Raw genomic sequence first — 24,264 nt, forward strand, 5'->3', positions numbered from 1 at the left:
TAAGTAAAAATTGAAGCATAGTGCCAATATATAAACATTATATCACTCATTTTATGTGTATTTTATGTGTATAAAAATAGTTGTGACCTTTGTATAACTGCTTAAGTATGCTTAAGCATGCTAGTATTTCATGCTGAGAGTCTCTGAAAATCTCCTGAAAGGGTTAAGTAAACAGAGATAACTCTCATAAATAAGATGCTAAGTTATTTTTCCCTATTTATAAGTAGATAGTCTCAAGATAATTGGATGCTTTACCTCATAATACAGGGATACGTAGATAACCTCAAGATGATTGGACAGTTTACTTCGTAATACGGAGCAGTGCCTCTGACCCCGTAGCTCTTTCCAGTACTATGCCTTTTAAGCATTAGTCTACGTTTTGATTAAAGGCAACTTTGACTTTACAGGGAAGTTAAAAAGAGGATAACATATTTAGAAATATGTAGCTGTTTATTTTTATTGAACATTTATATGTAAGTGAAAAATGCAAGCTCAGTGTATTAACTTCTTGATTAACAGAGAAAACAAAATTCAGACTTTATATTGAACAATTTGACGGTGCTTTTAAAACTCTTCCATGTAAATATATATCTATATTTCACCTTTTAAAGAAAAATACTCTTTTTCTTTTTTTTTGTTCTTTTTGGGTCACAGCCAGCAATGCACAGAAGTTACTCATGTTACTCATGGCTTTGCACTCAGGAGTTACCCCTGGTGGTGCTCAGGGTACCTTTAGGGATGCTGGGAATTGAACCCAGGGCAACCGCATGCAAGGCAAACACCCTACCCGCTCTACTATCGCTATACTCTCAAAAGTATTTTTTGCCCACTTATTACAATACTCAACTAATTTGAACTAATTTGTTCAAGTATCAATTAATTTGTTCAAGTAGATGCTTTAAAACAAGGGGAGCAAAATATGAAAGCAGGTATTTATAGAAACGTATGTCCTATAACCATCATATATAAGCATATGACCAGCTAATTTCCTCTCATGGATTATCTGTGGACTCGTTATTTCTCTCCTTCTACCTTTTGTAATGGCTTTGCAGTTTCAAAATGAAAAATATATATATATATAAAATATAAATATATATATTTTAGATTTAATTGTTTTAAAATCTCAGAAATTCTTTCACAAGACTACTGACCTGAAGACAGCAGTTTGGTGCATACACTAGTTCTCTATCAAGTGTATATGACCTTATCAGAATATTATGAAAAATGGTACTGAATTACAAAGGTGATAGTCTGTTTGTTGCCTTTGTTCTTTAATTTTCTAGATGACATAGTAGTGAAATTATAAAAACTGACACATTTGACTATTTTACTAACTTGTTAATAGCTTTTTAAAAAATCTATTTAAACTGCTTCCTCAGCTTACTTTTACCACATACACATAAATTAGATGTATAAAAATGTTTGCTGTATTAGCTGTATTTTCAAAGAGTGATTTTTCTATTAGATTAGTCTTAATTTTAAGTTTTAATATTCAACACTGGTCTCACCTTGCTAAGGTACATCCTGGTGTTTATTGTTACCATCCTAACTTGCCTTCTTTATTTTTTAAATTAGTATCTATACAGTTCTCCACATTGTCCAAATTAAGTAATAAACTACTTGCCATCCATTTTTTTTAACTTTACTTAAAATATCTTTTTTTCTTTGTAGGCACTTTGTTTAATGACGTTACCATTTATACCTGCATCAAACCTTTTTTTTCCAGTTGGATTTGTTGTTGCTGAGCGAGTATTATATGTTCCTAGCATGGGGTTCTGTATTTTGGTAGCCCATGGATGGCAGAAAATATCAAACAAAAGGTGAATGAAATAGTTAACTTTAAAGGTGAATTAAAATTTTAATGCTTACAGGCTGTAATTAAGGATGATAACATTTAAGTATTTAAAATGTTTATTTTGTTCTCTTTTATAAGTCAAAATGTTAAACTATTCTTTTTTATTGCATTGTGTGCAATTCAAGTTAGCAAAAACTCCATGCACCTACCTCATCCTATGTTCTTCCTACATTTCGGTTTTACTTTTTTATTCTTAGGTACAAAAAACTTGTTTTGGACACAGATGAAAGCAAGAATATTAAGGCTAAATTTTAAATGATCAGTACCACTTTCAGCAACTGTACATGCATAAAATTATAATTCACAGAGTAAGCAGTCTGATTCTTGCTATCAGCACTACATTTTTCATAACCATGTGCCCTAATTACTTTCAATAATAAGGAAACAAACAGGGACATTATTTATAAGAATTGATTACCATCTCTGTTTCTGTTTTCCATTCAGTCATCTCTAATCCACAGAATTCTGACTTCTCTCTTCCTACTGCCCAACATATATAACAGATTATGTACAAATCTAAACAGTGATGTTATTTAAGATTACCGTTTCATCTGTTTAAAGCTTCCTCCCAATTCCCTTTGATTCTATTCTTACTGTTTTCTTTTTTCATTCTTTTTCTTTCTGTACCTCTTAAATACTTTTTATATGTTTTTATTTCTCATAATTTTTATTTTGGCCATTTTTCTCACTATTAATTTTTCCCTGGATGATACCCATACCAAACCTTTTCTTTGAGTCTTTGAGTCTTTGAGTATATTCTTTGAGTCTTTGAGTATATCATATACAAAGTGCCATGATAAACCCTTTCTGTTTGTTTTTCCATTTAATCTTGATACCCCTTAACTTTTCACAGATTCACTAGTCAGTTTTCATACAGATTTCCTAAATTTTGCAAGATAACATTAACTAATTGATGGAATTTACATTTGACTGCTTTAAATCTCCATGTTCTCTGATCCATGGCATCCTTATCCTGATCAAGTGATTCTATTAGATAGAGGACTTTAATATTAAAATACATTACAGGGATTATGAAAGTATGAACAGCCTTTTATAGATACGGGAGTTGAATCCCAAGTAACTAGCTTAAAGCCATATTAACGTGATTTGCATTTATTTTTATAGTTTTACTGTGACTCCTAATAAACCCGCTTTAAAATGAAAACTTACTTCCAGAATGCCATGATAATCTGTGGAATACTTTGCAGACAAAATCTATTTAAGTACAGCTAGGTATACTATAAAATGCAATTTAAAATGTTCAAATTGTGGGTTACAACAGGAATATAAAAGTAAAAATTATTATCAGGGTTTTTTTTTTTTTTAGTAAACCTAAATGAAGCTTTAAATAGAGGCAGAAACTGTAACACTTGGTGTAATAAAAGACTGAACTGGAAAATGGTTTATGATATACAATGGGGCCTTTGGGCTACTAACATTCCCTCTCTCTGCCACCCCTGCAATAGAAATTCTGTATAGCTTTTGATTCCCCAGAACCTAATTATGATAATCCTGTGGTACTACCATGGTATTCTCTCATCTGATACCAAAATCAGATTTTCAACACTCTAATAGTTAACATTCCATATATTCAAGTTCCACATCTGCTGATGCTACTGACAAAACACCCATGGTTAGTTGAATCCATGAATTGTGGAACCAGTAAAGTATAAGTTAGTCCATGTTATTCCATAGTAACTGTGTATTAAATTATTGCTTTTGTTTCCTGTGATGTTAAATGCTTACTGGAAGGAATAGTTACTAGCTTCTAGAGTAAATTCACATGTGATTATTTAGGAAAAGTTAACCTAATTTTTAATTTTTATTCTAAAATAGCTTTGTTAATATAGGCAGTGTTTTTATTTATTTCTGTTTTCTCTTAAACAGTGTATTAAAAAAGTTATCCTGGGTTTTCCTTTCTGTGGTGATATTCACTCATGCCTTAAAAACACTCCATAGAAACTGGGATTGGGAGTCTGAATATACATTGTTCATGTCAGCCTTGAAGGTAAAGTATGATTCAGAATGACAACAAAGTATGTTTTCTCATTTAATCTTGTTGAGTTTTGCACATTTGAAAAGTAAAACTTATAAAACTCTTATAAGTTTTTATATAGCTTGTTTATGTCCTACCATGTATAGGTAGGACATGGGAATATTGATTCACGCTATATTTGATTCCTTATTTTATTCACACTTTTAATTGGGCATTTGACTATAATAATAGAACTTTAAAACTTAATAGACAAATGCTCTAAGTAGTAATGTGTTTCTACAGCATATGTGAATAATTCTTACGTACTATTGGTTGTTAGAAACTAAAGTGTTAAAATACCCAAACAAGAATATGTTATTTTATTGGTGCTTAGGGTACGTGTTTTTTTTTTTACTTCTTAATGTCTGTGAAGTCAGAGTACGTATGACAGTGCAACCCATCTTACAGTTAATGACCATATTCTGTTTTGAAGTTATTGACCTTTTTTGTTTGAATGCTGCAGAAAATAATAGCTGCAATTGATTGTATAAAAATAGTTCACCCTACAATGTAGAAGGTAGCAAGTAGTTACAATCTATAGGAGAGAAATGAAGTAGCAAAAAGTAGCCATTGAGCATTCTGTAGAATGAGCAGCATAAATAGAATAAAGTGTTTCTAAAAATCTTGTATTTTCTACAATATTTTTGAGCTGTTTTTCTCTAGACTCCCTTGCCAATGATCCTCCTTAAAATCACGAATTTTTTTTGCTTGCTTTTGGCCTTTTCTATACATTACTTTCTTTTCATTGCCTGTATTAGTTTTGGGATTGTCTTTATTTGTTTGGGGTTTTGTTTTTGGCCCACTCCCATATATGCTCGGGACTACGCTTGGTGATCCATTTTGGGGGGTACTTGGGATACTGTGCATGGTTCCAGGTATTGAACCCGAGATCTAATGCATGCAAGACAAGCACCTTATGCACTGCACTTTTCTCTTCAGCCCTCCAGTGTCTAAGTTAATTGAATCATTGTCTAATTTGGGTAGTCTGACTTCTTAAAGATGATCTCCATAAGATCAGGTAACTCCTCTCACACCACTTTACTCTTTACCCTAGCTTACAGGTACTCAAACAAGTGAGAGCTTGGTTAACATTCACTGTATTAAATAATTGGGTTTTCTTTTCTTGTGACACCAACTCTTGCAGGTTTTCAAATCTACTATAATTGTTAACTGTAGTCATTATGCTTCATTGTTCAGTATTGTATACCTAGAACTTATAACTGGATGTTTGTACCTTTTGACCACCCTTACATTGTCGCAGACATTTCTGTGCAATGTTTTCTTTGTTTACCAAAGAAATATCTGTACTGATTGAAGTAGTATTTTAAGTATATATCTCTGCCTGTACTTTTTATTTAAGGTAAATAAAAATAATGCAAAATTATGGAATAATGTTGGTCATGCTCTGGAAAATGAAAAGAACTTTGAGAGAGCTTTGAAATACTTTTTACAGGCTACCCATGTTCAGCCAGGTAAGCATTAATAAAACTGTTTAAATCGCTAATTTTCTTTTTATAAACTTGATTCTGTTTGGGAAAAGGATGTATTTCATTTTCATGGTTTAGTCCAAGTAACTCAGTTCTTACGATGTTTGATGCTGGCTTATTTTGAATTGAATTAAAAAGAGCTACTTCCATTAGACTGAGGACTTTATCTTAGTATGCTATAATTAGATGGCACTGAACAAGCAAATTTGGTGGAATGATAAAAGGCTTGATAGAAAGAAAAGAAGTTAGGAGAGTAGAGGAAGAATAATTGTACTATCACTCTGGCAGTAAATGTAATCCTTCATATACCTTATGAAATCACATTGAAAACTCATTAGAGGTTAGTGATAAGAAATGGTGCTGGGTGGGTCAAGGATGGTAAGGGATTTTTAATTTTTGGTTAAAGATGGAGAAACTAACATGTGTAGCTAAATTGTTGGAGGAACTTTAAGAAGGAAGCAGAATTTGTTATCTTCTTTTTTGCTTGCTTTTGCTATTATGTTTATTGCTAGAAATATATTGACTAGTTTGCTTTTAATATTGCTTAGTAACTTTCCAACACATTGTTTCTTTCTTATTTTAGATGATATAGGTGCCCACATGAATGTAGGAAGAACTTATAAAAATTTAAATAGAACCAAAGAAGCAGAAGAATCTTACATGATGGCTAAGTCACTGATGCCTCAAGTAAGTTGCCAGAATTTATTACTACTATGTCATGTTTACCAGTTGTCCATATTAAGTAGAATTCTGTGTCTTCTGTTTATGGTACAAAAAGTAAAGTATTCAATTAACCATACGATTATAAGGCATATGAAGGATTACATTTACTGCCAGCGTGATAGTACAGCTGGTAGGGTCCTTTCCTTGCATAAGTTGACCCAGGTTCAGTCCCAGGCACTCCATATGTTTCCCTTAGTCTGACAGGAGTGATCACTGAGTTCAACAAGTAAACCTGAGAACTGCCAGGTGTGCCCGCCCCCTCACACACACACACAAAAAAAAAAAAATCAGTCTCTGGCACCCCATATGGTTCCCTTTAGCTCCTGAACTTTACTGACTTCAAGGAGTAAACCTGAGCACTGCCAGGTGTGCCCCCCCCAAAAAAAAAATGTTTAGAGTAGAAGGGTCATTTTGATAGTGGAAAGTCACAAAAACTTTGATAGTAAATAAAAAATCTTTATGAGGATCAGAGAGATAGCTCAATGGGGTGGAATACATACTTTGCGTGCTGGAGTCCTAGGCTTGATCCCTGACCCTACATGGATCCCTGAGCACCCCTGGGAGTGACTCTGAGCACAGACTTGAGTAATATGTGGCATCACCTCTTCATTCCCCCAGAAAATCATATTGAACATAATTTATACTCAGTGAAAGTTAAGATATTTGCATTATATATAAATTTGGCTTAACGGGTTTAATATAAGTTACTACAGTTTTTTTTTTTTTCCTTCAGCAGTCAAGGTTGCAATTGAAATACATTTGACTACCCGATTGTCACAACTAAGAAATTTCTTTTTTTGACAACATGGAAGTTGACTTTGTGTAATATAATATCCTCCTGAGGGCAAGAACCTGTATTATAGGTCTGATAAAACCATACTACGAGACCTTTCCCTTTATAGATTCTGATTTATAGACTTTCTAAAATGATAGCACAGCGGGTAGGGCGTCAGCCTTGCACGCAGCAACATGGCCGACCTGAGTTTGATTCCTCCGCCCCTCTCAGAGAGCCCTGCAAGCTACCGAGAGTATTCGATATGCCAGACACAGTAACAACAAAGTCTCCAAATGGAGACATTACTGGGCCCGCTCGAGCAAATCGAAGATCAACGGGAGGGCCTTTACTTTACTTACTAAAATGATACATAAAAATGACTAAGAGGACCAGAAAGATAGTATAGCAGATACCGTGCTTGCCTTGCCCGTGGCTGACTGAATTCCATCACCAGTTCCATCAAGAGTGATTGCTGAGTACTGCCAGCAGTAACACCTGATGGTGCTTATGGAGCCATATTGTAATGTTTTCTCCAGGGTTCAAATCCTAGGATCATACAAAGCATAAACTCTAGCCCTCCCTGCTTTTACATATTTGTCATTTATTTTAGTATGGCAATGAAACTGGTAGAATGATTATTTTATGTTCTGTGTATATTTTATTTTCATTTTTATTTCTTTTGGAATTTGAGCCACGCTCTCCATTGTTCAGGGTTTACTCCTTAATCTGTGCTTAGGGATCAATTCCGTGTTGCTCAGGAGACCATAGGCAATGTCACACTCTGCATTGTTCAGGGTTTACTCCTTAATCTGTGCTCAGAGATCACTTTCGTGGTGCTCAGGAGACCATATGCAGTACCGGGGATTGAACAGCAGTCAGCTGTGTATACAGCAAGCATTTTATCCCCTCTATTATCTATCTGGCTATCGGTGTATGTTTTAGTGGACCTCCAGGAAGGAAAAGTTTTTATTTTAATTCTTTGCTGAAATAATCACTTTCATTGTCCTCCCATTGTTCATCGATTTGCTCGAGCGGACCCAGTAACATTGTGAGATTTGTTGTTACTGTGTTTGGCATATCCAATACACCATGGGGAGCTTGCCAGGCTCTGCCGTGTGGGCGAGATACTCTTGGTAGCTTGCCGGGCTCCCCGAGAGGGGCGGAGGAATCGAACTCTGGTTGGCCAGGTTGGCCGCTGAAATAATCAGATTATAAAAATGCCTTTTTTCTGAACAGATTATTCCTGGTAAAAAATATGCAGCCAGAATTGCCCCTAACCACTTAAATGTATATATCAATCTGGCAAACCTCATCCGTGCAAATGAGTCTCGATTAGAAGAAGCAGATCAGCTGTACCGGCAAGCAATAAGCATGAGACCTGACTTCAAACAGGCTTACATTAGCAGGTATTTGTTTACTTTAGGTATCATAGAAAATGGAAACTATAATTGCATGTATGGTATACCTATTTTAACTGTATTGGCTTTGTTTTCTTTTTATTCATCTTAAACTGGTAACCAGGAGGATAGGAAGCACATTTAAGACTAACATTTAATTGATTTGATTTGATTTGAAACCTACAAGAACATATAAGAGCAACTTTAGCTTTTTTATGAAAGAAGGTATGGAAAAGATGCCATACTTTCATCTACTTTGTACAAATTAATTTTTTTCCAAATTGATTTTTAAGACAATTGTAATGTTTTCTAAATTTTGATTGCTTAAACTTTCTAACCCTAATTTCCAAGACCTAAGAAATTGTTTTACACTTTATTGAGAAATAATTAATAGGCATCAACTTTCAGATCTATAGCATGGTGGTTTGATATACATTTATTAAGACACTACCACAGAAGTTTTAGCTTAGCAACACTCAGGTGTTTTTTTTTTTTATTTTAAGGAAGAAGAGGCACAATTTTCTCTTTTCTTATGAAGGTTCTTAGGATTTACTCTCAAAACAACTTCCTGTATACGCTCTAGCAGTGTTAGAGCATTTACAGGAATCATGTTGTACATTACTTTGAAGTATTATTTTATGTTGGAGCTGTTTTTTTCTCTTTTTTGGCAGAGAGGTAGGGGGAGCCTCCCACAAATGCTCAGGAGTCTCCTGATACCATTCCTGGCAATAAACTCAACCAGTAGAGCCAGATGGTTTGATGACAGGGCTTGAGAATGTGGAGCTACAGGGGCTCTGGTGCTGAGGTGCCAGTAGTGCTCAGAGTGCCATGTGTGCCCATATTCCAACTGAGGCCCAAGTAAATGCAAATATGTGCCCTTCTTAATTATCCCGTGACCCCATGATCTTGCTTTTGACCACCTTCTTTCAGTTCTGTCTTCACCGCCCTTCATCTTGGGTAATCACAAATCTGATCTTTTTATTAGTTTGTGATTTGAAGATCACATACAGTGGTCTTAAGATGATGATCAGGGATCATTCCTTGCGGGGCTCCGACACCATTTGTGATGTAGGGGTCTGCCTGCTTCTGTGCTCAGGAGTAATCCCTGGCAGTGTTCCTTCAGGAGTTGGCCACATGCAAGACAAGAACCTTATATCATATACCATTTTTCTCCTCATGTGCAGATATAATTTTGAATTTATATATATATGTTTATATATACACACACACTGTGTGTGTGTGTGTGTGTGTGTGTCCTTTAAAGATTTTCCGAGAACAATTGCTAGTTCTATTTTTGTAAAGCCTTCATGCTGTCTTCCATAGTGGTGGTTGAACCAATTTATAATCTCTATGGTACCTTTTTCTCTACATTCTCAACATTTGTTATGTTACATTTTTTTGATGATGACAATTCTCAAAGGGAAGAGGTGTTACTGTGGTTTGAATTCATAGCTCCTTAATGACTTGCAGTGTTTAAGCAAATTTCATGTACCGGTTGACCTTTAATATCTATTACTTGGGAAAATGTTCATTTAACAGCCTAAATGAAAAGAATAAAGGAGAGCAGAAAAGAAAAGCTTAAAACTGTTGGAAAATAGTATCTATAACCTCTTATTATAGTGATGGACAATTCAGTTGTTTAGTTGTTTTTAAGCTTGTTTTTAATTTTTTTCCACAGAGGAGAATTGCTTTTAAAAATGAATAAACCTCTTAAAGCAAAAGAAGCATACCTTAAAGCACTTGAATTGGATAGAAGCAATGCAGATCTTTGGTACAATTTGGCAATTGTTTATATTGAACTTAAAGAACCAAATGAAGCCCTAAGAAATTTCAATCATGCTTTAGAACTAAATCCGAAGCATAAGCTAGCATTATTTAATTCTGCTATATTAATGCAAGAATCAGGTATGTTTGTTCAAAACTTTCCAACTTGATTGTAAACTGTGACGTAATAAAGTCTTATACATGGCCAATGTTTCAAAAATCGTTTGTATCAAAATTACGCATTTTGATAATACAAGTGAATAGTTCTAATATGTGTGAAAATGCTTTTAGGAAGTCTGATTTTTTGTTGTTGTTAAGGAATACCAAATACTTTTGGTTTCAATTTGTATCCAGTTCCATTGTTTCTGAGATACCAATTTATTGCCTGTATTTTCTGTAATTTCAAAAAATAAATCAGGATCTCTATTATGAAAACATTTTAATAGTCCATCAAGAAATAGATTTATAATCCTCATTTTTGTGCATTTTATTATTTTATTCTATCTTCATTCAGTACTTTTTCTTATGAAACTTTTTAAGTGTTTTGCTTTCTGATTAGGTATGCTATAACTGTAGCACTATAGCACTGTCCTCCCGTTGTTCATCGATTTGTTCGAGCGGGCACCAGTAACGTCTCCATTGTGAGACTTATTATTACTGATTTTGGCATATTGAATATGTCACGGGGAGCTTGCCAGGCTCTGCCATGCAGGCGGGATACTCTCGGTAGCTTGCTGGGCTCTCTGAGAGGGACGGAGGAATCGAACCCAGGTCAGACATGTGCAAAGCAAACACCCTACCTGCTATGCTCCAGGAGCTCCAGTGGCGCAATTGGTTAGCACACAGTATTTATACACTATAACAATTGTTTTAATTCTTTTTGTTGGAGTGGGGGAGAGGTTATGTGACCAAGTTAAGTGCTTTGATCCTCAGAGTTTCTAACAATATGGTTTTTGTTTAAAAAAATTTCCAAGGTGATGCTAAATTCAGACCTGAAGCTAGAAAACGACTTCTAAGCTATATAAATGAAGAACCGCAAGATGCAAATGGTTATTTCAATCTGGGAATGCTTGCCATGGATGACAAAAAGGATACTGAAGCAGAGATGTGGATGAAAAAAGCCATAAAATTACAAGCTGATTTCAGAAGTGCTTTGTTTAATTTGGCTCTCCTATATTCTCAGACTTCAAAGGAATTAATGGCTTTACCAATTTTGGAAGAGTTACTCAGATACTATCCTGATCATATCAAGGGTCTTATTTTAAAGGGAGACATTTTGATGAATCAAAAGAAAGATATATCTGGGGCCAAAAAATGTTTTGAAAAGATTTTAGAGATGGATCCACGCAATGTTCAAGGAAAACACAATCTCTGTGTTGTTTATTTTGAAGAGAAGGACCTGCTAAAAGCTGAAAGATGCCTGGTTGAAACATTGGCGTTGGCACCACATGAAGAATACATTCAGCGCCATTTGAATATAGTCAGGGATAAGATTTCCTCAGCTAGTTTTGTAGAACAGCAGGTACTCCCAGCTGAAGAGACTTTAGGTGCAGCTGGAGACCAAATCTCTGAAAATCATGTAAAAGAAATCAAAAGTGATTCCAAATCTACACAGACCATAAAAACAAATGAAAATAAAAGTCAACCTAAATCCCAAAAACAATTAGGAAAAAACACAGACAAAGAGATCCCTCAGAAAACAACAAAAGAAATAAAAGAAATTGAGAAAAAAAGAGTTGCTGCTTTAAAAAGACTGGAAGAGATTGAACGTATTTTAAATGGTGAATAGCATTGTGCTTCATTTCATCATGTGACATTACTTTTTGAAGAACTTCAGTCTGTATTATGTGGTTTCTTGTAATGGAAGCTTTGAAAAATAACAAGGACATACAACAGTCTTCTGAGATATGTCTGTGTAGGTTCAAAGTAAGATTTCCATTAATGACCTCTCACCCCACGATATGGACTACATAAAATTATGGTGGATTTAGAAAAAAATAATAAACGTGGATGGCAAATTTATCATTTTTGCTACAGATGAAATAATCTTCCAGCAGAATTGTCTTATCTGTTCAGAATTTAAAATAATCTGAGACCTGAATGACAATTCCTTTGGGACAATTCCAACTTGCACTAGTATACTTGTGAATTTCCTTTGTTATCTAACTCCATTTTTTATTCTTCACCTATTGGAATCTGTCTATAGATTGAAAGTACTAATTGAGCACATTTTTTTCCCTCCATTTCCCTTCTGTTTGGACTTGCTTTGCACTACAAAGAATTTATGTCTTCCTTTATTGTATTTTGTTGGGGCACCAGTCCCCAGGAGGTTTTGGACTAGACCCAGAGGTATCTGGGGTACTACTCCCAGCTCTGCTGTTCCTAGCAGTGCTTGGGAAACCATGTGGTGTGCACATAAGGCAAGCACCTTAACACCTTTACCATCTTCTACCCATTGTTGGTTTTTAGAAGGATGTCAGATGAAATATTTTTAAATCATCTGACATATTAGCTTAAGAATATATTTTCATAATTGTGTTTTTGTTCTTCCCACTAAAATGAATTTTACACCAAGTAAAGTTTTAGATATATACACGTATATATATATATACACACATATATATTTCTAATGGTGCTCATATATACTGTATTTTCTTTTCCATACTGAAAGTTTTACAAGATGAACCTTATATTCATAACTATTTTTGACTTTTTTTTCTCCAAACTGCTCATGTTTCTTAGGGTTATAGTTATAAAAAGTCCCAATAACTTTATTTAAACTTTGCAGTGAAAACAATTTTGCTTTCATCTTAGTGTCATCTCTTTTATGTTAAAACACAATTTCAAATGTCTCCAAAATGACACCTTTTACTCAGTCTTAAAGATATCTAAAGTGACTGATTTGAGGGCTGCTTAATTGAAGACAAAATAATGTAACAGTTTATTTTTAAACACTAAGTTCTTATTTTATGGTGGTATATATTTTTATTAAATATTTATTTTGACTACTGAGCTTTCATAAAAATTATAATGCAACTTAATTCCATCAGACTTAAATATGGAGAACAAGTTGCTATAGCATTTTCCATTTTGTGCAATTATGTTAACCAAAATTCAGTGATTGCCTAATGTAAAGATTAATAAATTAGTTTTAGCAAACAAACCTGAGAACTATTAGGTTGAAAAGTAAATACAAATCAGATACTTTCATGAGTTGACATATATTTGAAATGAGCGCTTAATACTTAATAAAGTTGGTTATAATTTTAAATGTTAAAGCTCAAGCTCTCATCCTGGGGATAGTAACAGATTTTGGATTATGTAGCAAAAACTGTTCTATTCCTTTGAGATCATCAATTTCAAATTTTGTTTTTCAAAAACCATATTCCTGAAACTTCTTTTAAGAAATTCTATGAATAGTCACAGGAAACACTATATGTTAAAGAACTACTCTTACTAGATTCCCTGAGGATCTGCCTTTGATTATTTTTAGACAATTTAAAGCAAGCACTGACACCAAAGGGAATTTACTTTTAATCTAGGAGATGCCATTTAGCGTTAAAGCAATACCCAGTCTTCTTCTTAAACTATGACTTTGTAACTTCAGATATAAGGTGGAAATACCTCATGTAACTCAACTTGAAAAATGAAATCCTGTGTTCATATTTTCTGCCCGTATATCTATATGTTTCTAAGTTTGATCTGAGTTTGAGGATAGTTAGAAAAGCAGGAAGAAATCTCTAAAGACATCAAATCATAATAAAGGATTTTAGTAATACTTTGATAGTTTCCTATAGCGCTGTGAAAGATAAAGGGTGTACTATAGGGAAAGAATCATCTTGGAAAACATACTGCTCGTATGTCTGATTTTTTTAGAATTTATTTCAATCAAGTGCACCCTGTGTAAATAATTTTCCCTAACCAATCTTTCTCAGTGCTTCATTTTAGAATCATCCAGAGTCCTAATATGGACCCTAGTTCACAATTAAACTGGTATTTTAAGTTCTTGGGAGGATTCTGATTTGTAAATCATGATTAAAGAACACAACTGTAAAATATTCAAGAAATTTTTTTATGTTAATTTCTCTAATAATATGATCCTGCAAGGTTTCCTATTTTAAGTTCCCTTTTTAAGAATATGTTCTTCTGAACATGCATATTAGGTTCCATCAAGCTAGCTAGTGTGCAAAATAACTATTCTCTTAAAATTTTTAATGTGGCCATAAAGATAGCTCAGTGGGCTGGAATGCATGCTTTGCATGCAGGAGACCCATATTTAAAGACTCAAACCACATGATCTACCAAGTACTTACCAGAGCAACCTTCTTTCCTCCACCCCCAGCCAGTAGCCAGAAACAGCCCCTTGGCACTACTGGGTAAATGAACTAGTAGCAATCTTACTCAAGCTTTTAGGGTGAGTATATATATACATATATATACACACACACATATACATATATGTGTATATATATGTAATTTTTCTTTTGGAACTGCCTTTTGGGAGAAATGAAGGATGAGGATATTTAAGCATATTTCACTAATATATTCAGAGTTGTGAGTATCTATACATTTTTAAACTGTTTTACAGAAGAATGTATCCCCAGGGAGTTCTAAGAAAGCTTTGACAATCCGGGGTGAGGGGTGGGGCAATTATGTTGCTTCTTCACCGATTCCTAAAAGAAGAATTGGTTTTTTTCATGTTGTTTTTATACCTATTTTCTTATTGTTTTCAAAATTAGGAACTTTACGGTTACTTTAATAGGCAATTTTCTGAAGTTGATGACTTGAAGAAAAATGTTTGCAATTTGTTTTGCAGTTTTCTGTTTACCTTTATGTAAATATTCAGTATGTGAATTACACAGTCTAATAAAGCCTCATGTCTTTCCATCACATCTAATTTGACTCGAGTTCATGTTACAGAATGCTTCTTTAACGATGCTTTAATGAGAAATACGGAAATATATAGATTTGTATGTCAGATTATACTTCAGAAATTCATATATTTGTCATATTTATATTTTTAAAAAGCTTCTAAGTGTCTGCATGAGCAAATGGTTTTAAATGACTCTCCTAAAATACCTGGTATCTTTGTTCAAATTGTTACCTGTTGGAAGCAGCCAACCATCTCTTGGTTAGAGCTCATGAGAAAATAGTTTTAAAACTGTGCATTTTAATATTCTGTGGTGTCCTTGTGTACCATATTTCTAAATATTCACTATCAAATTGATTCTTTTAAAGACTAAATCGTCTTTTAGTATCAGAATGAGAAATATGTATCTAAATAAATGTATTCCCCACAATGAAAGAAGAGCTGGTGTGTAGTTTTATCGGTAGCTATCTGAGAAAAGCATGTGTTAAGTTGGATCTAGTGAGACCCTGAATAGCAAATTTAAATGAGGGAGTTGAACTTACAGGTGGAATTCTGTACATATACAACCACTGAAAGTCTGAGGTGAATAACTTCATGGATTAAGTTATATATTTCAAATCCTGCAGCCATCCTTAGTAGTAAACTAGGGGGAAGTTCTGTAACCCTTATTTCCTCAATTTCTTCATCTTCAGGTTGGAAATTTCCTCATCAAGATGATAAGATACTTCGTACATACAAAATATATTACTAAATTGATTAAATACTTAAATTGCTTAGGACCATTGTTGGTACATAGTAAATAATGGATATTAGTTATTAATGTAAGTGCTAGCATTAGGCTTTCCTTTTGTGCATATGACTTGACAGTTGTGTTATATCATTTATGATCAAAATAACTCGTAATATGATATGGATGTCTATTCCATGGCATGTAACCCAAAAACATTAGCCTGAAATAAAACATCAGTTATATTTTTTGAAAATGTAATAGATGACACAAATGAGAACTCCAACTAAGACATTTCAAAATAATACTACTATGCCTTTTGCGGTTCATTACAATGACTGTTGCCATATAAATAGGACATAGTGCTTACTCTCAGAAGACTAATCTCAAACAAATTGATTTTACTCTCTTCATTGACATTTCTGTGACTGTACCAACAGATGGCATGCTTACCACAATTAGTTATTTATAGTCTTAAAGAACTTTGTCAAAAAAGAGATGTATCTTATTAAACACCTCAACAGCAATTTTATGTAAACTTGCTTTGTATGATTATAAACAGTATGTGGAACTGCTGAGGAATGTTTAGTTCCTCTACCATTCTGCCTAAGCAAAGAATGCCCACAAAAATGCATTCTAATTACAAGAGGACAGCCATTAACCAGAGCTGTTAGTGTGGGAGGTGGTGTTCATTTATTTTAATGTTTAATAAGGTTAGAATAGCATTGACTTCTAAGGTATTGGGTGTATCTATGCTTTTAGCACCAGTAGGTGTTTCCACTCTTTGAGAAGTAACCTCATGGTGTATATCTCTTGTCAGTTTTGTATTTCCCTGATAATAAGTGTCAACACATTTTCATATATCTACTGGTTGTCTGTCTTCTTTGGGAAAGTATTTTCATCTCCTCCAATATTTTGATTGGTTAATTGGTTTCTGTCACTGTACTTTGTAAATATTTATGTATCTTGGGTATTAGTGACTATTTTCTTCCATTAAGTACTGTGTCTTTTAGCCCAAGTCCCTCTTTGCCATGCAAAACCTCTTTAATCTGTTAAAGTCACATTTGTTTACTTTTGTTTTTGTTGTTATTGCCAATGACATCAAATCACTGATGTCATTGCCTGTGTTTTGCAACTGTTTTTGTCATTGTATTTTATGTGTTCTGCTCTGGAGTTTGAAGTTAACTTCCTAATTTCCCACTCTGATGTCTGGCTAGCAACAAATCACTGTAGCTACAGCCAAAAAGGTTCCTTTTCCCCAGTCCCCTAAATAATCCTTATAGACAAACTGCGCTCTCTCTCTCTCTCTCTCTCTCTCTCTCTCTCTCTCTCTCTCTCTCTCTCTCTCTCTGTCTCTCTTTCACACGCACACGCACACGCACAGTCATCATTTGATCTCTTCATCAGTGAGGTAAGACATTAGACATCATCATCATCTCAAGCATGCCCCAAAGCCCCTAAGCATTCCTGACCACCCACAGTTGGCAAGGGATGCTGAAAGCATCAGGGACTTGGAGGAATGTGTGAGGGGCTGGGATTTCTCAGCAATTCTCATCTAACCAGGGCATTAATTAAGCTACCCCGGTGGGGGGTGGAAGCATGTGGAGGGGTGTTTGGAAGGGTGCACCTAGTGATAACTCAGGTGATCATGTTGACCAGAGATCAAACCAGAATTGATACATATAAGGGATAAACCTTAACCCCTCTGCATACTCCCAGTTGACACGTGCCTCTGCTATTTTTCACACTACTAAATTTCCCCTCAGGGAGATCTCTATTTCAGATTTTGTGTCTCCTGTTACTCATTTTAGCTGAGCTAAAGTAGTGGGTTTAAGTCCAGAATAAAAGTTGCTTTCTACATACTCCTTTTATCAGCTCCATACCAATAATCCATGGTTAGTTCTGTATTTGGCTTGAGTGGCTGAAATACCTAGTGAATGAAACCCCAATTTGGTTTATCTATTCACAGCCAGCAATGCTTTGAGGAATGGAACCATCCAGATGCACTACAAGCCCCAAATTGGATCTTTACATATACCAGTTAACATTTTTTGTTCATAACTTATTTTGAATTGGGTTTCCAGTCACATAAAATTGAATAGCAACACATTTAAAACATTCAAATGTATTTTTGATGCTTCATAATCCAAGGAAAACTTTTTTCAATGCAGTAATTTGACTAGAGTCAGTTTGACAGTAATTAAAGAGAACTGAGAAATTGGAACAGATAAAAGGCCACAGCAGGAGCACAAACTAGGAATTTGTTTTCTCGTTTTCTGGGTTTTACTATTTTCTTTTTGGAAAATTTACAAGCACAAAAAAGTGAAGTAGGTTTAACAAGTTAATTTTTTTTAAATCTTACATGATTTTTGTCTGAGATTATCTTCTACTTTCTCTTTCTCATTTACTGCATTTTCCACCAGATTCCTTGCTGAGGTCCTATCCCAGCATCTTTTACCATTTTCTGCCTAGAATATTCTTTCAAAGATATGGGTTCCTGAACCCTTAGTTTTTTTGGTTTTTTTTCCTCACTTAATCCAAACACAATGAAAAACTGAAGAAAGGGTAAGATTAAATATCTGTGAAGAATAGGTCAGAACATACTAAATGGAAAACCAGTTCTAAAAAGAGAAAAAAAATGTAAGTGGTCAGGGAGAGGGTAAGACACTTGCATGCGGCTGATCTTCATTGGATCCCTGACACTACATAATGCTCCTTGTATTCAACACTTCTATGTAGGCCATTGCCTTCCTTAAAAGAATGGGTTCGGTATCAGCATATACAAGGGCAGTTGTCCAAATTTCAGGAAAAAATAAGAAGGATTGCTCACTAATAAGGATAATAAGACTGTGATTCTTTTTTTTTTTTTTTTCATTTGGGGGCCACATCCACCAGCATGTGGGAGCTATTCCTGGTACTAAAGTGCTTAGGAGTGACTACTGGCAGTGCTAAGAAGACCATATGTGGTGTCAGGGACTCAAATCCAGATCACAGTCATCATGGTAACACACAAGGCAAGTGCCTTTTATTTCCTGTACTATCTCTCCAGCATGACATTAGTTTCTTTTTTCAAAAGACAAAAGATTTTAAGTATTAAGCACTTGCTACAATGTGAACCCATACAATGAAGCCCCCTTTGAAAAGAAGGTTAGATATGGGTAGATAAGTTTGTGAGTCCTATGACTGTCTCCCCAAGCCTGTTGGTTTCCCAGTGTAGACATTTGGATGATGAATAATTACTCTCAGCAGATATCCAAGTCCTGCTCCACTAAAACTGTGATGTAAGGATTTTGAGATGAAATTACCCTAGATTTATCTGCATGAATCTCAATCACAATGTTTCCACTACTGTGAGAGGAGGGATCGGAGCAGAAAAGAGGGGAACATATTTTTTAAAACATTATCTGTTAGAAAAGAATGATCTTGTAAGCCACAGAATCAATTAATTTTATGTAACCACATATTTTTTTTTCTTTGTCTTTTGAAGCCACACTCAGCAGTCTCAGGGTCTTTTCTGGTTCTGTGCTCAGTAGTGATCCCAGCAGCGCTTGGAGAACCATATGTGATGCAGGGGTTGGAACCAGGATTCTGGGGAAAGGAGACAAGTTCCTTAATTTCTGTACTATCTCTCTGGCTTCCAGTTTTTATTTTCTTATATTCAAAATTATCTGATGAGAGCACAGGATCTCAGTTTTGGATGATATATTTAAAAATATTGTGAAAAGAATAGGAAAAATAGAGCCCTAGAAACTGAAATTAATCAATTAAACCTAAAATGGATAAACTAGCCATCAAAGATAAAAATCTGTTTTAAAGATATGTTACTAATGGTCAGTGCTATTTAACAAAAGTGTCTTTAGAATCAAAAGGGAAGAAAGAACTTTTTCAAGTGTGTGGTGTGTGTGTGTGTGTGTGTGTGTGTGTGTGTGTGTGTGTGTGTATTTGGGGTTGATAGCTGGCAGTGCTCAGATACTACTCTTGGCTCTACTTGAGAGCTGCTCCCTATGGTTTTTTAGGGGACCACGAATATGCCACGGGGAGCTTACCAGGCTTATTCTCTCGGTAGCTAGCTGGACTCTCGAAAGAGGCGGAGAAATGGAACAGGGATCGCCCCGGGTCGGCCATGTGCAAGGCAAATGCTCTACCCACTGTACTATAGCTCCAGTCCCTTTGAGCTTATAAATTGATTAAATCTTTAAGAAGATGTAACTGGGGCCTGGGCTGGAGCAAGCTACCAAGAGTATCTTGCCCGCACAGCAAAGCCTGGCAAGCTACCCATGACATATTCAATATGCCAAATACAGTAACAAGAAGTCTCACAGTGGAGACATTACTGGGCCCACTAGAGCAAATCAATGGAACAACAGGAGGACAGTGCAGTGCAGTGCAGTTGGAACCTAATTATTCAGGAACCAGGCTGATTTGCTTGACTCTAAATCTTCAGGTCTTGGCTGTGACATTGATAAGGAAATCAAATATTTTGAGTTGATTTAAAAAGCCCTTCCTCTATCAGATGCTAAATTGTACTTAAAATTATAAATAATAGTGTGATGCATGCCTAATGGACAAAAATCAATAAAGATAATGAAAATCAGAAATGCTTAATCAGAGAAGCAACAACACTATCATCTATTAATATTTATTGTAAGCCAAGTGAAGTGCTAAGTGTTCTAAAAACATTACCTTATTTAGTATAATGGCTTACTATATTTTTCATCTCTTCACCTTAAAGAAGCTAAGGCTTGAAGAGATCAAAGTGATTAAAACTAGTTTTCTATGATGCCAACTTCTCTGTTTATTCATTCTGCGATACTACAGTAATAAGCACATGTATTACATACTTGCATAGATTATTGTATATAGTTTTATATTTGATTAGAGTTGAAAGTTTAATATTTAAAACATTGTTAGAAAAAAAAATATATATATATATTTTGCTTTTTGGGTCACACCCGGCGATGCACAGGGGTTACTCCTGGCTCATGCACTCAGGAATTACTCCTAGCAGTGCTCAAAGGATCATATGCGATGCTGGGAATCGGGTTGGCACATGCAAGGCAAATGCCCTACCCACCCGCTGTGCTAGAAAAGATGTAATAGGGAACCCCAAAGAGGTAAAAAAAATGGTCACCATATGTAAAATAACCAAAATTCCAAGCAAATCCTAGGAAATTCATGCTAAACTTTATGCAATCACTCCTCTTCACAGCCGAAAGCACCCCAGGAGGTGCTTGCACTGAATAACCACCCAGCCCCAGTTCCAGCGGCAGCAGCACCCTCCCCCATCACTACAGTCAAGCAGAGGGCTCAACTTCACCACTTCAAGAATATTCTCTGCAGAGACGCCAATCTAAGAATAATTTCAGGTACCTGGTGCACAGGCTGAGAATTCTAATTTTTTTTATGTTTGTTCATTTGTTTTTGAGTCAGAATGGGTAGTCTCCCCCTGAACCCCCATACTTCAGGAAACCCCAGCAGACATGCTCACCCCCTACCCCCATCTGACACTGTGTGGACTCATTGGCCTAGATCTCGAAGACTCTGGACAGTGCGGCCACATACGCAACCGTGTGACACTTCCTAAAGCAATAAACAGCTTAATAGAGCTTAGATAAGACTTAACAACTCTGCAATCAGATATAACAATGTTGACATAAATTGATTTTCTGTATCTATTGATTTTAATATTGCATCTTTGTTATCAATGTTAATTCTAGAATTGTATCTACAGTTTTTTTCTACATTAAAATACGTTTTAAAAATTGTAAAAAATAATTTAACTTTAGAAATAATAAAAAATTGCAAAATCAGGGACAAGAGACTTAGCACAGGGGCCAGGCATTTGCATATATGCAGATGAACCCCTTTCAACCCCTCACACCACATATGGCCACCAGAATACCACCAGAAGTGATCTCTGACACACAGCCAGGACTAAGCCCTAAACACAGTAACCCAAACACCATCTCCCCTCACACATATCAAATCACTGTAGACTGTCCTCCCGTTGTTCATCAATTTGCTCGAGCGGTCCCAGTAATGTCTCCATTGTGAGATTTTGTTGTTACTGTGTTTGGCATATTGAATACATCACGGGTGGGTGGCTTGCCAGGCTTTGCTGTGCGAGCTAAATACTCTCGGTAGTTTGCCAGGCTCTCCGAGAGGGGCGGAGGAATCGAACTCGGGTGGGCCAGGTCGGACGCTTGCAAGGCAAACGCCCTACCCATTGTGCTATCACTCCAGCCATACCAAATTAACAAAATAAAATGACAGGTCTTCCTTCAGTAAACTGGTGGGAGTTTAAGAGTGGTACATTAAGTATCATAGACATGGGAGAATCAAGCTCTCGTATAAATGAATAGTATCACTTGAACATAAATATTTTATGCTTATATTTGTATTTTTCCTAAGTTATGAGGAAAAATACACTAAATTGTTAACTGATTAATCTCTAAATGGCTGTTTGTGGTTGGTATTTTATCTATTTTTGTTTTTAGACATTGCTAATATTCAGGGACCACTTCTGGTTCTGTGCTCAGGGATTACTTTAGTGCTTGGAAGAATATATGTGATGCCGGGTTGAACCTAGGCCATTCATATGCAAGACAAGCTGTCTAACCCTAGACTATCTCTTCTGCCCCTATGATTAATGTTTATTTCCGGGATTTTATTGATGTACAGTTTATCATTTCAAAAACAGGGTTTTTTTCAGGCAATTTAAAAAGTAAAGCAAGAAAAACTAAAATCACTAAAAGAATAAACTTACACATCTCCATTCTAAATCTCTATTCACTGATCAGCTTTTACAAACCTAGATTGATTCTTTTACTGCATAAGATCCAGTCATTTTAACTTGGCATCCAAGATAATTTCACATCTGGTCTTTGTATGCTAATTGCTTCATTATGCACTTCTGAATCTCACAGACCTCTCTGAATACTTTTGGAAAATGTCAAACCATGTTTTTTCCTACTATACTAAAGAACCTCTAATTTGGTCATACCTGAAAAATATTACCTCCTTTGGAAAGCCTTTAGAAGAGTTAGTGCTCTCAATATTCTCTTTAACTGATTCTCCTATTGTCTTTTTTACTACCTGCTATCACTGTAAATCATATTTGCAACATTCCAGGTAAATAAAAGTACCATACGTGAAATCTGTACTTACCCTGTTTCTTAGGAGCTATAAGAATTGGCAATAGAAAAATGCTGCAACTTAGGTAGAATAAAGCAGAGATTAAAAAAAAAAAGTCGCAAAATCAGCATGACTCAATTTTGCATTTTATACATATATCAATATGTACTAAATGGGAGATACAGCATCGCCTTATGGTAAAAAATAGTAATTTTATAAAATAATATATGAGACTGATGGGACGGGAAGGGAAAGTCAACTCGCCCCCCTCCAAGGAGCCCTGGTGAGGACAGCCAGGAACGGGGGCAGGAGACTCTGTGCTGTTCTCTTCTGGGAGCTGGGTTATATAGTCCCTGGGTCTTGGCCGTTTCCCTCCCTGCCCCAAGCAGAGACCCGGCAGCTGAAGACCTCCGGAACCAGCCACAGCAATGCTTAAGACCACTCTCCACATGTTTGGATGAGCCTCATGCATGAAGGAACCAGCAGGGGTACCCAAGTGTGCGGGACCCGAGACTGAGATCTCCAAGCCTGCTTGGATCCGAACTGGGCCTCCTCCACCCAGATCCCCCATCATCCTGTAGCTAGGTGTTACATCCACCAACTGCCCCCGGCACCATGTTATCCCATCAGCGGCGAAGACCCAGGGACTATAAAGCCCAGCTCTTGGAAGACCTCTTATTGTCTAGTTCTCACTCTTGGAGAACCCAACAGGCTACCAAGTGTATCCTGCCTGCATGGCAGAGTCTGGCAAGCTCCCTGTGGCATATTCAATATGCCAAAACCCAGTAATAGTGATTGGTCTCACTCCCCTGCCCCTGAAGGAGCCTCCAATGTGAACCTCCTTGCTAAAATCTCAGGGCTAGGACGAATGGAGACATTACTGGTGCCTGCTCGAGGAAATTGATGAACAACTGATGACAGTGACAATGATACTAGAGCTAGTACAATTAATATAATACTAACCGAAGTTCAAAGTGTTAATAGATCCTAAATTAGTATCTTACAAGATCCTGAACTAAAGAGAATTCTGTCATAAAAAGCAGAGTTATCAAAGCCAGTGAGATGGGTCAAGAGCACATGCCTGCTTGTGCAAGGCCCTGACTTCTGTCCCAGCACTACCAGCCCCTCCTCACCAGCACAGCCAAATAAAGCCCTGGTGACCCACAGCACCTCTTGAGTTTGACTTTAGTGACACCTAAGCATGACCCAGTCTGAGCATCTTAGCTCTGGTAGGAATGGCCTGAGGCCCTCAGCACTACCAGTTATGAACCATTTTTATTAAAAAAAAAAAAAGTTGATGTAAGTAGATGATAAACAGTCTTCTCCTTGATTATGGATTATGGAAATATGATTACATACTATTCTGATATCACATTAAAATGGTTCTTTTCAAACTCTGTGAACAACTTTTTAATATTTGGGGGGTGGGAATTTGTTTTCAAATCATATGCTAACTTGGATCAGCTGGTAGTAGCTATCTAGAGTCCAATGTTGACC

The 24,264-nt window shown here is 35.9% G+C and overlaps 1 protein-coding gene across 2 annotated transcripts in view; it reads left to right on the forward strand.

Moving 5' to 3' along the window:
• TMTC3 (transmembrane O-mannosyltransferase targeting cadherins 3) overlaps positions 1 to 11,933 on the forward strand; it is a 43,098-nt gene extending 31,165 nt beyond the window's left edge. For both annotated transcript variants that reach the window (XM_056117326.1, XM_056117335.1), the window contains exons 8-14: positions 1,672 to 1,820; positions 3,743 to 3,863; positions 5,251 to 5,362; positions 5,961 to 6,064; positions 8,112 to 8,281; positions 9,951 to 10,177; positions 11,011 to 11,933. In XM_056117326.1, the coding sequence (XP_055973301.1) occupies positions 1,672 to 1,820; positions 3,743 to 3,863; positions 5,251 to 5,362; positions 5,961 to 6,064; positions 8,112 to 8,281; positions 9,951 to 10,177; positions 11,011 to 11,825 (1,698 nt within the window). In that variant the 3' untranslated portion in view covers positions 11,826 to 11,933. The remainder of the gene's footprint in view (positions 1 to 1,671; positions 1,821 to 3,742; positions 3,864 to 5,250; positions 5,363 to 5,960; positions 6,065 to 8,111; positions 8,282 to 9,950; positions 10,178 to 11,010) is intronic.
• The last annotated feature ends 12,331 nt before the right edge of the window (positions 11,934 to 24,264 follow it).

The sequence above is a fragment of the Sorex fumeus genome, unplaced genomic scaffold (assembly GCF_029834395.1).
Source record: "Sorex fumeus unplaced genomic scaffold, SorFum_2.1 ptg000003l, whole genome shotgun sequence".
NCBI lineage: Eukaryota > Metazoa > Chordata > Mammalia > Eulipotyphla > Soricidae > Sorex > Sorex fumeus.